The sequence below is a fragment of the Ictidomys tridecemlineatus genome, chromosome 11, assembly GCF_052094955.1.
Source record: "Ictidomys tridecemlineatus isolate mIctTri1 chromosome 11, mIctTri1.hap1, whole genome shotgun sequence".
Taxonomy (NCBI): domain Eukaryota; kingdom Metazoa; phylum Chordata; class Mammalia; order Rodentia; family Sciuridae; genus Ictidomys; species Ictidomys tridecemlineatus.
The window spans coordinates 61,759,846-61,774,089 of NC_135487.1; the positions used below are offsets into that span (position 1 = coordinate 61,759,846).

Genomic DNA, 14,244 nt, shown 5'->3' on the forward strand with positions numbered 1-14,244 from the left:
CATGATCTGTTTTGCCAAGAATGTTTTAGCAAACTAATTAGAATGTAGCATACTATCCAGAATACAGTGGGTACTCTTCATTAAATGATAACTGCTGCTGTCATGTTTTTTAAACTGAGGTTTAAAAGATTGTCCTGGAGACTGTAAAATAAAAAACAACTCCTCCAAAAGACAAAATTTTTTTAATATTTATTTTTTAGTTGTAGTTGGACACAACACCTTTATTTCACTTGTTTATTTTTGTATGTGGTGCTGAGGATGGAACCCAGGGTCCCGCAGGTGCGAGGCGAGTACTCCACCACTGAGCCACAACCCCAGCCCCAAAAGACAAAATCTTTTTTTTATTTTTAAAGATTTTTTTTTTAAAGAGAGAGAGACACAGACAGAGAGAGAGAGAGAGAGTTTTTTAATATTTATTTTTTAGTTATCGGCGGACACAACATCTTTGTATGTGGTGCTGAGGATCGAACCCAGGCCGCACGCATGCCAGGCGAGCGCGCTACCGCTTGAGCCACATCCCCAGCCCCAAAAGACAAAATCTTTTTTTTTTTTTATTGGTTGTTCAAAACATTACAAAGCTCTTGACATATCATATTTCATACATTTGATTCAAGTGGGTTATGAACAAAATCTTAAGGCATAATTATCCCAATCAGTGCTTCATGACAGATCCCACAGGATGTTATTTAACAAAGGACATTCAGAAAGTTATTAATAAACAGTTTCCTAAAACATAAGCATATGTATTAATAGTTCACAAGAAGAAGCAATTACACAATTAAATTTTTAATATTGGGTTTCTTAACTAAAGGTTAAGGTTCTAGTAAAAATAACTTAATAATTAATCATTTGAACTCTTTTTAAAATCTTTTTCATTAATACCATTAAGTGATTTAGTAAGGCTTTTAAATACTCAAGAATACTCCTAAAGTTTATATGGCTAAGGAATTGTAACATTCTTGTTATTGCTTATTTACAACACAGCATGATTGCTTTCTTTTTTTAAGATTTTTTCTTTAAAATTTTTTCTTTTAGTTGTAGATAGACATAATACCTTTATTTAATTTCTTTATTTTCATAAGGTGCTGAGGATTGAACCCAGTGCTTCATACATGCTGAGCCACAACTCCAGCCCCAGAATTGTTTTGTTTGTTTTAATGAAGTACAGATTGAGCATCCCTAATTTGAAAATGAAAAATTCAAAATGCTCTCAAATTGAAACTTTCTGAGAGCTGCCATGATGGTACAAGTAGAAATTTTCACAATGCATTTCATGTGACAGGTTGCAGTCAAAATGAAAGTACACCAAAAATATTGTGAAAACTTACTTTCAGGCTGAGTTTATAAGGTGTGTATAAAGTACAATGAATTTCATGCATAAACTTCCATTCTATCCCCAAGATATCTCATTATGTATATTCACATATTCTAAAACGTAGCTAAGTGTGGTGGTGCATGCCTGTTATCACAGCTGCTCAGGAGAAGGAGGCAGGAGGATCACAAATTCAAGGCCAGCCTTTGCAACTTAGCTAGACCCTCTCTCAAAATAAAAAGGGCTAGGGATTTAGATCAGTGGTAAAACACCCTCAGGATTCAATCCCCAGTTCCAAAAAATAGAGAAGAGGGAATTGGGGACAGAAAGAAAGAAAAACCACTTTTCTCAGCATATCTGGAATAATATTGGCTAGGATATGAAATCTACATAAAAACACTCTTTGACTCTGAAAGTTACTTCTAAGTTTATTAATTTTTAAATAGACTGGCTCATGATTGACTCTTGGCTTACCCTCAAAAAGAGCAGATCATATAATAGATAACAATTTCAGTTTCTCTGCTAGAGGAAGTAAGTACGAGACAAAATAACTATTCTTTTTTTACTTCCCAACAGATCCCAGATGGATTTTTTGCCCATTTTTATGCCATTTGTGAGCACATAAGCCCTGTCCTCGCCTGGGGCTTTCTGGGTCCTAGAAATTCTCTTTATGATTTATGTTGCTTCTTTAAGGTATGTTCAGTCATTGATATATTGATTTATTGCTTTTTTTAGTGAATCAAAAAGTGGATAAGGGGGCTGGGGTTGTGGCTCAGCAGTAGAGTGCTTGCCTATCATGCGTGAGGCACTGGGTTTAATCCTCGGCACCTCATAAAAATAAAATAAAGGTTATTGTGTCCACCTACCACTAAAAAACAAATATTTTTTTAAAAAGGGATAAGGTTTTATTCTGTTTGAGTTTTGCTTGTAGAAGAAAGAATTTTATTTAAATGTGAAGTTATACAGGTTACTTAAATTCAGGTGACCAATTTGAATTAGTGACATTTTATAGTAATGTTGTTATTAAAATGAACCAGTGCTCTATAGATTTGGTGCCTTAGTGTAGAATAGGTTCACTGAGTCCATTCACCTTATCAATTCTTTCTGTCATGGTCTTGCATGGTGTTACAGTGTTACAGTGGAATTCATGTAGTTTGTTCTTCATGCCTAGATACTTGAAATTTATGAACAAGCAATATTTTTATTGCAGAAAGTTATTTTCTCCCCACTTTTTAAAAATTGGTGCATTATAATTGTTCATACTAATGGGGTTTGATGGTCCATATTTGTATATGTACACAATACACAATATAACAGTAAAATTTATCCAATATAATTTGTTCCAAGCACTTTCCCCATCCTAGTGCAGTAAGTTCTGATATGAACGATAAAATCCAAGTTGTGAGAAATAACATGGGAGTTTAAAGTTGTATCCTAATGTCAGATAATTATGTTTGTCAAAACACACAGTAAAGTTCATTGAAGAATATGTGGTCGGCAAAGTGGCGAAGGAGTGTCTCTATTCAATAAGGTGTAGGCTGAGTTTCAAGGAGCAATTAAAAGTAAACATAATTGAATATGAATTTTAAAGTTTGGGTGTTTCATTATATATTCATTTTTGAATTAAGTTACTATGTTTATGTGCTACTGATGTAATATTTGTATAAATAATTTAGGAAATGTTTATTTTACGGTCATTTAGAACTCATTAATTTTTAACTAGGTTACTTGCCCTCCCAGATGTAAGGTATTTTAATTGAAAAAATTGAGCTGCGAATTAAATCTGTCATTAATGAACAGTCTGACTTGGGGGAAAAATAATCCTTTTGTCTTCAAAATGTTGGGACTTCACAGGTTGATTGCTAATTACCCTTGTGAATATAAAATCCAGTGAACCTATATGTCTTGTTAGTACTTAGTATTTGATTTCTAGAGGATATAAATGATATATTCCTGCTTTTTTTCTTTGGAATTACTTTCTTTTCATCATGACCTTGCAATTGAAATTTACAATTTATAGTATACTTAATAGTAGTATACTATTAAAAAGAAAAGTGTACTACCCATTTAAGTAAATGTACTTAAATGAGTGTCAGGGGTTAGGGATTTAGCTCAGTGGCACAGTTTTTGCCTAGCATGCTTGAGGCCTGAGTTGGGTCCTTAGCCCTGGGGGGAGGGGGAGATGAGTTTCAAAATAAGTATCAACTTACTGAGGTAAAATATTCTTCTAGGTCTTTCTCTGATTTGAGGCCTGGACTTATTTTTATTTTTTGTGTCTTAAGGGGTTTTGTACAGAAGAATGCACATTTAATAATTATTTATGATTATTGAAAATAGTTTATTTTTCTCCTAAAGTAGTACCAGTACTCAGAGGAAACAATGAAGGAAAGGCTAATAAACAGCCCCTCACATTTATACATGCTTTAGGGTTTGCAGGCACTTCTGTCAGATTTCTTTTTAGTCATTATATCAGCCCTGAGTAGTAAATTGGATGGGTGGTATTATCTTATATTGATCTGTCAAAAAGAAAATGGGACCCAAAAAAAGGTTACATGGCTTGTTCAAGGTCCCTTTTCCAATGAGATGTGAAATCATCCCTGGAGTTCAGATGTTCTGACTCCTGATATAATGCTAGATATAATGTTAGTAACTCTTTAGATTTAATATAATTTCGGTCTAATACATGCCAATTTGTTTTGTGTTCATTCTCCAGAATCAAGTTATTTTCTTTCTCAAAGACATTTTTGATTTTGAGAAGGTGCGCTATTCAAGTATAGAGACTTTGGCCGAAGACCTCATGCAGTTACTCATTCGCCGCATGGAACTTTTAATGGCCTATCTTGGAGCAGATGCCCTGAGACACACGAGTAGCTGTTTAAGCGGTCATGGTCATGTTATATCCAGTGGGCTATTAGAAGCCAAAGTACAATAAGTACCATAAGAATCATACATTTTGAGAGTGGTATAAAATATTTTAAGGTAACTATTGATTTTGTAATATGTATTACATAATTGGTGGATGTGGACTCAGGGAGGGGAAAAAATCTAATAAAGAATGAATGAATAAGTACTGTACTTAAAAAAAAATAAGTACTGTACTTATATAGAAATTCTTTGCATCCCTGTGTAGTATATTCAGAGCAGCTTTTTAATAATCGAGGTAGTAATTTAAGTTGTGAATTGTGAATTCTATAGGAATATTGCTTAATTTGAAGCCAATACTTGGGAGTTAATTGATTTATCATCTTCAAGCTGTCAGAAATGTCCAGTGTCATACTTAAAAGGTTTGTTTTTATTCTTTGCACCTTGAAAGTATACATTTAGCCAAGTCCTTCATGGTCCACACATGCAAGAATATATTATAACACCTTTGTGGTCCATACATAGAAGAATATATTACTCCTAGTGTCAATATGTTTAACTGCCTGAAAACGTGTTTTTTAACTGTAAAGTTATTCGTTTGTTAGATCAAATTTAGGCAGTAGTGGCATTTAATGTGTACTGCTTATTATTGCCTGTACATTTGTTTATGTATTTCAATCAGAGAAATTGTAATCACTGAGTATCAATATAAAACATTTAGATGAATTGACACTTTAGAAGTTTACAACTTGTAACTTTATGTTAGATTAATTGTAGTTTCCAAAATACGTTAACTGTTGGTCCTATGAATTACAATACAGAGACTGAAATACTTTAATCTTTTAATAATTAGAACATTTTTCTCTTGAATTAATATTGATTCAAAAGATAGCATTTGTTTACTAAGAAAAGCAATTTAAAATATACCCTTTGTAATGTAATTTTGAGACTGACTCCCAACACCTGAGGTATTCAAACTTGGTAACAGTAAAATAATTTCTCTTTTATTCTTCCACAAAACAAGTTTTTAGTTACTCTCATAGGGGACTCAGCACACTGGGAATTTGCCCATATTTTTAAGATGTTCATACTTTGAGTCATAGGTTTTTTTGTTGTTATTCTTTTTTTTTTCTTTTTTTTTTTTTTTTTTTTGCAGTGCTGGGATTGAACTCAGGGGTGCTTTACCACTGAGTTACATTCCCAGCTCTTAAAAAAAAAAAAAATTATTTTGAGGCAGAGTCTCGCTAAGTTGCTGAGGCTGGCCTTGAACTTGAGATCCTCCTGTCTCAATCTCCCAAGTAGCTGGATTACAGGCATAGGATACTGCACCCCACTGAATCTTGGTGAGGTTTTAAAGAATTTTTTTTTCTTTTTTCTTCCTCTGATAAAGAACAAAATATTTTTAATGATATGGAAGTATATTCTGTGTCCTCTATGACAAGTGAATGAACAAGTGGGTTGTTCTTGAGTGAGGCTTTTCAGAGTGTATTAGGTATTTTTAGAATTGCATTAATTTTGTTCCTAAGTCATATACCACTTGTTTGGAGTGGCTGACTGTATCAGTGGGTTAGATTTGTTGCTTTTGCTCCTGAAGTGGTCTTTATACATTTTAGGAGTGAATTACACAAAAGGATCTAAAATGCATTTTTAAAAATGCATTTTTAGATTAAAGTGCCTAGTTTCAGATTAATGAATAGAAAATGAAAAGTGAAAAGGAATAATTTTTAAGTATTAAAATTTATGTGCCACAATAATTTAAATCAATTACAAAATATGAAATTCAGAATCATGCAGTGTTTGCATGTACTGTATAGGTTAGAGCATTAAATATATGAAATATTACTCTAATTGTTCTTGAGTATATAACTCCTTTGTGTCTTAGTTTTGTTTTGTTTTCAGTTTGGGGGATCAAACTCAGGGCCTCATGCATGCTAGGCAAATGCTCTGCTGCTGAGCTACATCCCCAGTCCTCTTATACAGATTTTTAAATTAACAATTGCCTATTCATAATTCTCACTGATGGAGGAGTATTAGAAGTATGTTATGTAACATTTTACTTTTCATTTAGTATTGAGTTTTTTCACCCTCCTGTTGAGGTATCACTGGCTTTGAATGATGCACACATACACATATGTGCGTGTGTTCATTCCCATTACCTCATGGGCAGGGCAGTTATTACTTCTACTAATTTACTCAACTGAGGCTAAATGTTTTATGCCATGATTTTTATTTATAAACAAAAGCTATGAGTGAATTTACTATTTTATTTAAGAAAGATACTGTTTGAACTCAATTTGGAAGAATTGCACTGTTTAATAATGCTGCTATTAGATAACCATGGGGAATTTATTTCATCAGACAAGGTGAATGGAGTTCTAGGAGATATTTGGGTCTCTCCTCTCCTCTCTCCTCCCCCATCCCCCCACCTCTCTCACATTTCAATTTTTTGAAACAGAAAAAATTGCCCATCTTCAGGAGGTTAATTTTTCAAATTCAGTGCTTGATTTTGATGATTAGTTTTTGATCAGTTCTGTAGCTACAACATTACAAAGAAGCTTTCTTTGTGGCCTTTTAACAAAAGGGATAAGAGTAACCAAATAGAATTTCAGGGCAATAAATGTAGGAAAAGTCTATTGTATGTGAAGAAACATGACTTTTTTGAAAAGTAAACATTTTCTAAAAAGAATATTTCTGACTGCAGAAGGGTACTGAAGATATACATGCCTCTTTTTATTTGCCTTAAAACTGAATTAAGCAGCAAAGGCAATGCTTTAAAAAATAAAATAACACTTAAACTAGTCTAAAGCCTTTCAGGGTAAAACCCATCAACTTACTCCTGGTGGTATTGTCAGGAAAGTACAGTTAACCACCATGAGTCCCTTCATTCACTCCCATATGTAAGTTAAAACAGGGCCTTGGATTAGTCAGTCCTGAGAAAATGACTTTTCCTCCTCTTTTCTGGAAGAAAAAAATAAGTGTTCAGATGATTTACATGTTACTTTTTAAAAATTTTTTCTAGTTTGGTTTGTCTACATTTTTTTTTTACACATAACAAAGTAGTTACTTCTTACCCAGAGGTTAACGATATGTTACTAAAATGTCAAAATTGAACTAACTTTTTAAAAGCTAAGTTTTTCATACTGTTATAGTCAGCTCCAAAGAACTTTCTCTTTCTCATAAAGTAGCATTCAATCATTTGCATCCATTTAGAATCATTTTTATTAATTTGTTGTTAGATGACTGTAAAAAGTATTTACAAATGTTTCTTGCCTTAAGATGTAATATTTTCTACTTATTCCCAAAAGAGTTATTATTTGCATTACAAAGGAATTATTAGTTTATTGTTCCTTTAAGCCTAGGAAACAGGAATGCCAAAGTAACATTAATGTACTTCTCTGTGAAATTTCATAATCAGAAATTTTTAAATATGTTTATAACCCATTTGCTTTTATTTTAATATGCACATGTATTTAGAAATTGGTTGGGTTGTAAATTTCAAAGTGACTGTAAAAATTAGGCTGAATTCAATTTTTTTTTTTACTTGGATAAATCAGATTAATATAAGTATGTGAGATTTAATAAGAATTTATATTATCTGTGAAAAATGGAAATAAGGACATCTTTACCTTGTTCCTAATGGTTATGTCACTGTTTTGGTCTAGTTTGAGAACAACCATGTTTTAGCTTTACTTGGTTGATATCAGTAAATGTATTTATTTCTTAAATGTAAGAACTGAATTAATTTGTGTAAAAATAAAACACTACAGTAGCAGAAAAAAATAGCATTGGCTCTTTAGCCAAAATAAGCACTATGACATGGATGTATTTCTATAACTGCCAAATAAAAAAGTGATTGTACACCTAGGAAATGTATTGCATACTTTAAACAATGTTTATGTATAATTGGAAGGTCACAATTGTCTCATTAAACTCTACGCTATGAGAGCTTTCCATCTGTATATCACCACATATATACATATGTGTGTGTGTGTGTGTGTGTGTGTGTGTATACACACACATAGAGAACATAGACAACTGTAGAAGCATTGAAATTGAATGTAAAGGTGTGTCTCTTTATGTACTAAGTGGGAAAAAGAAAGGTAGTTTTGTGATGAATAAAGTCAAAGTACTTGTGTTTTAATTAAAGTGTTGCAGTGGGTAATGCCATCAAGCATAATATAAATTTATCAAACTGATACACGTGCATCCATCCCTCTTCAGATTTCAACTTCCTTTCTCATAATATTTTGAGAAGGGTTTAGATACATTTAGTCAAGGAGAGAGATGCTGCCAACAGATGGCAGAAAGGATTCGCCTGGACACAAAAACACTATTCTTAATTTGAGACTTTAAACAAATAGGTTTATTATAAAGTAATTAAGCATGTGTTACATAGATAAATAGGTAGTTATATAATTATGCAGTCATTTATTTATTTATTTATTTATTTATTCATAGTGCTGGGATTAAAACCAGGGTCTCTTGAATGCTTGAACACTCTCCAGCTGAGCTGCATACTAGCCATTATGTAAAAAAAAAAAAAAAAAAAAAAAGTTTCAAACTTATCAACTGAAGTATATTACTTAATAAGCAAATCATACAAACATTGAGTCTTTTCCATTCTGGTTATAGGGTTAGAGTAGAATGGGGACCCAAATTGGTATTTCTGTCTCGTTTACTGTTTTCTATGTCATTTCTGTCATATTCTTTGTTGTCTCATGCATCCTCTTTGATCCCACTGTCTGAACTTAATATTTTACCCTTTAAACATCTCTCTCTGAATTCTTATGTGCATATAAAATGCTTCTCTGCAAGCATCTCGCTATTCTGTTATTACATTACTTGTAGGATTTTTTTTTTATCCACTGTCTTTTTTTACTGTTCTTATGCTGCTTTTGACTTGTTTTTTTCTTTAATGTTTTTTCCTGTTCCCTATGTTCTCTGATTCCTTACCCTGGCACTTTTTCCCCTTGATCCTTGCTGTCCTATGCTATTGATATTTCTGATCAGGCTGCACAAGCTCTTTGGTCTGCTGAAGTTCTAAACAGTGAAAACCACACAATAACTTTCATCATTTGGGCAGGGAAGGGCTGGATTTCAGAAGAGAAAAGAAAAAGAGCAAACCTTCCTTCTATGACACTTTTTATTCTTTACTTAAAAGCCACAGCAAAGCAACTGGTACATCAAATATCTCCTCAGCATTTTGCTTTTTTTATGTGTGTCATAGAAGCCTTTCACAAAGTATATTTATATATAGGAAATTACAGAACTGATAATTTGCTATGTTTGAAATAACACCATAGTTCTTGACTCTAGAGAAGCATTTTACCATCTGAAAGCAATTGGAATATATAACTTATCAAACTTTGTAAATTGTTTTTAGTAATACTTAGAGAATGGTTCCAGTAAATTTGAAAAAGTATGCAAGTATTTTCCAGGTGTGGTGGTGCATGCCTATAATCCCAGTGACCCAGGATGCTAAGGCAGGAGGATTGCAAATTCAAGGCCAGCCGTAGCAACTTATTGAGGGCCTAAGTAATTTAGCAACACACTGTCTCAAAATAAAGAGGGCTGGGAATGTGACTCAGTTTGTTAAGCTCCCCTAAATTCAATCCACAGTACTAAAAAATAAAATAAATGATGGGGATGTAGCTTAATGGTAGAATGCCCCTGGGTTCAGTCCCCAGTACCAAAAAAGAAAAAGAAAAAAAAAACAAATGAAGTACTTAATATGTGATATAAAGTAGGTTAAAGCAAATATTTCCTTCCCTTTTTTCTCCTTTGTTTGAGACAGTCTCACTGTGTTTCCCAGACTGGGTACAAATTCCTGGGCTCAAGTGATCCTCCTTCATCAGCTTCCTGAGTAGCCTCTTTCACCACTCCTGGCTTTTAGGACCATCATGGCCTCAAGACCTTTAGTTAGCAAGAATGGCATGATGACCCTACTTTGGATACAATCAAAAATTGTGCTCTATCTGTATACAATGAATCAAAGAGCAGTCTATTGTCATGTATAACTGATTAGAACGAATAAATAAATAAATAAAATATGGATTCACTGGATATTCCAAGATACCTTGGTCCAAAAACTACACCCTTAAGTCATTTTCTGGGATTTCTAGTTCCTTACTTTTGTTTTTCTTTCATTACCCTCTTTTTTTTTCTTTTGTTCTTTTAAATGTTGTTGTAGTTGGACACAATAGCTTTGTTTATATTTTTAATTTTTATGTGGGGCTGAGGATCGAACCCAGTGCCTCACACATGCTAGGCAAGCGCTCTACCACTAAGCTACAGCCCCAGCTCCTATTTAATGGCCCTTTTAAAGGAGAAAACAACTTAGATATGAAAGCAATGCATATGTAATCTCCCTAGGTTTTACTAAGCTTGTACCCAATCTTTTTGTACATGTCCTCGCCACACCTAGGTTGATGATAATTTTTGTAAGCTATTTGCCTTTATTAAGTCTTTTCAAAGCATTCAACTTAGGTCTTATAAAGATTATAACAGTCTTTTAACTTTAATATATGATTTCAAAGGGGGCCAGGAGTATAGCTCAGTGGTACAGAACTTGCCTAAAATGTTTTTTAACACCCTTGATTTGATCCCATGAAAAAGCACCATGAAAAAAAGAAAAAGCTCTGATACAGTCAAGATTGACAACAAATTCAGCTGGTTCATGATAGATATGTCAGGAATGTTTATACAATCTGACAAGTCTTGGATTTCTTGTAATTTTCTCAAATTTAGCCTATTAAAACTTAGCCCCTGACCACCCCTGCCAGCACTCCCAGTCTTCCCCTCTGAGTGAATGACAGCTCTCTTCTTCAGTTCAAGAGCCAAAAACCTCTTTTCATTTCACTTCATAGCCTGTTACAAGTTCTACCTAAAAATGTACCAAGAAAAAAAAAATGAGCCAAGCCATGTGTCACTACCTTCACAGCTATCACCTTGGTTCATATCCCTATTATCCCACATCCCGATTCCTGTGCAAGTCTCTCAATTGCTTCCTTACTTGTCCCATTTAGTAAATTACCAGCACATCAGCTGAGATGAACATGTTACAAGCAGTCATGTCACCACTTTGTTCAAAACCCACCATGGCCACCCATCTTAGAGTAAAAAGCAAAGTCCTTACACTATACAAAAAGGGGTTTTTTTAAAAAAAAATATTTTTTAGTTTTCAGCGGACACAACATCTTTGTTTGTATGTGGTGCTGAGGATCGAACCTAGGCCGCACGCATGCCAGGCAAGCACGCTACCGCTTGAGCCACATCCCAGCCCTACAGAAAGGGTTTTACCCTCATCCCCTGCCCCAGCCCACCTCTTGTTATTTTACTCCTCATGTACTCAAGCTTCACCCACACAAGCTTCCTTGATCCTTCTCTGGGCCTTTGTATCTCTCCTTGGTCCAGTCTTCAGATGTTTACATGGCTCACTGCCTGCTACAGTCTGGATATGGTTTACAATATTCAAAAGTTCATGTTTTGTGGTCTGGGATTGTGGCTTAGCGGTAGAACACACGCCTCACTTGTGTGAGGCACTGGATTAAATTCTCAGCACTGCATATAAATAAATGAATAAAAACTGAAAAATTCATATAAAAAAAAAAGTTCATGTGTTGGAAGTTTGGTCCCCATACAATGTTAAGAGGTAGTAGAACTGTTAAGAGGTAGGGCTTAGTGAGAGATCATTATTGGTCCACCCTACACTCTGGCTCCCTGTCTCACTGTGTGATCTCACCCTCTCCCACAAACTCTGTGCCATTGTGATGCCATCTGTCATGATGTCCTCACCAGAGCCAAACTTTGCCCTGAAACTTTGCCCTGAAACTTCAGAACTGTGAGCTAAATAAACCTCCTTTCTTTAGAGTTATCTGGCCTCAGATATTTTGTTACAGTAATAGGAAATGAACTAATACATTGCCTCACTTTTAATAGTTTTACTCACTTGAGGCTTTCTCTAGTTGCTCTATCTAAAATTATAACATTAACTCCCCACCCATTCTCGATGTTCCCTACTTTCCCGCTCATTTTATAAATATTGCGTATCACTAAGTACTACGTATGTCATTTATTTGCTTATCTTCTTCTATTAGAATTTATGTTTCACAAGAATGGGAACTTTATTCATTTTGTTCCTGGTGTATCTTCAGTATCTAAAACTGATAATTTATTGAAAGGGTGATGAATTGGTAAGTAGGCCTTGCAGGCTGTGGGTAGTTTTCAGCATTTTTTAGAAAGAATGGAGAGCTTTTTTAATATAGTGAATCTGTTGAGAAACACAAAATTAGAAAGCTCCTATTCAGTTTTTTAAATCACAAAAATTTATAGTTATAAATTGATATGAATAGAGAGGAAAAGGATGGGATGAACACATACAGATATTGTAAACTATATCCAGACTGTAGCAGGCAGTGAGCCATGTAAACATGAGGAAGTGATATTTAAGTGGTGATTCCAAAGGATATGTGGAAGTTAGGTGAAGAATGGGGGAAGAGGATGTCATGTTGAAGGAATAACTTGTGAAAAGCCATGCAGCCAGAATGACCATGAACTAACCAAGGCCAAGGTGAGGATACTGAAGGGAGCACAGGGGCAAGCTAAATAATACCAACCACCCATCACTATCTGTATTTAACCATTTTAATTGCCAACTTAGAGTTTCACTAAAGAATGAATATGTTACCTGTCTTTCTTTTATTTGTTCTTTTTAGTTATATGGGAAAGTAGAATGTATTTTGACATATTATACATACATGACATATAATTTCCCATTCTTGTGGTTGTACATGATGTGGAGCTTATTCATGCATGAACATAGGAAAATTATATTCCATTCATTTTACTTTTTTCTATTCCCATCCTCCTTCTCTTCTCTTCATTCACCCTTGTCTAATCCAAAGTACTTCTATTCCATCCTACCCCCAGCCTTATTGTGTGTTAGCATCCGTATATCAGAGAGAACATTTGGCCTTTGTTTTTGGGGGATTGGCTTATTTCACTTAGCATGATAGTCTCCAGTTCCATCCATTTACCAACACATGCCATGATTTCATTCCTTTTTATGGATGAGTAGAGCTAGGGTTATGGCTCTGTGGTAGAGCCAGCACTTGCCTAGCACGTGTGAGGCATTGGGTTCAATTCTCAGCACCACATATAAATAAGTAAATAAAATAAAGAAAATATTATTCCATTGTGTATCTATACCAGATTTTCTTTATCCATTCATCTGTTGAAGGACACCTAGTTTGGTTGCCTTACTCATAAGAATTTTCATCCTGTTAAACCTTTATCTCTCACTGTGCACAAAACTCAACTCAAAGTGATCAAGGACCTAGGAATTACCAGAGACCTTTCGCCTAATAGAAGAAAAAGTAGGCCCAAATCTCCATTATGTGGGATTAGGCCCCAACTTTCTTATTTAGACACCCATAGCGCAAGAATTAAAACCAAGAATCAATAAATGGATGGATTCTAACTAAAAAGCTTCTTCTCAGCAAAAGAAACAATCAGTGAGGTGAATAGGGATCCTGCAGCTTGGGAGCAAGTTTTTACCACCTGCACATCAGATAGATCACTAAACTCTAGGGTATAGATCAAAAAGCTAGGCACCAAAAAAATAAATAACCCAATCAATAAATGGGCCAAGGACCTGAACAGATACTTCTCAGAAGATGATATACAATCAATCAACAAATATATGAAAAAATGTTCAACATCTCTAGCTATTAGAGAAATGCAAATCAAAACATCTCACTCCAGTCACAATGGCAGCTATTATGAAGACAACAATAAGTGTTGGCGAGGATGTGGGGAGAAAGGTACACTCATACATTGCTGGTGGGACTGTGAATTGGTGCAGCCAATCTGGAAAGCAGCATGGAGATTCCTTGGAAAACTGGGAGTGGAACCACCATTTGACCTAGCTATCTCTCTCCTAACCCTATACCCAAAGGACTTAAAAACAGCACACTACGGAAAGTCAGCCATATCAATGTTTATAGCAGCACAATTCACAATAGCTAAATTGTGGAACCAACCCAGATGCTCTTCAGTAGATGAACGGATAG

The 14,244-nt window shown here is 34.5% G+C and overlaps 1 protein-coding gene across 5 annotated transcripts in view; it reads left to right on the forward strand.

The window, feature by feature from the left end:
- Positions 1 to 8,133, forward strand: part of Miga1 (mitoguardin 1) — a 574,792-nt gene extending 566,659 nt beyond the window's left edge. For all 5 annotated transcript variants that reach the window (XM_078026540.1, XM_005330696.5, XM_021730114.3 and 2 more), the window contains 2 exons: positions 1,889 to 2,005; positions 4,026 to 8,133. In XM_078026540.1, coding sequence (XP_077882666.1) covers positions 1,889 to 2,005; positions 4,026 to 4,244 — 336 coding nt within the window. In that variant the 3' untranslated portion in view covers positions 4,245 to 8,133. The remainder of the gene's footprint in view (positions 1 to 1,888; positions 2,006 to 4,025) is intronic.
- Positions 8,134 to 14,244: the final 6,111 nt, after the last annotated feature.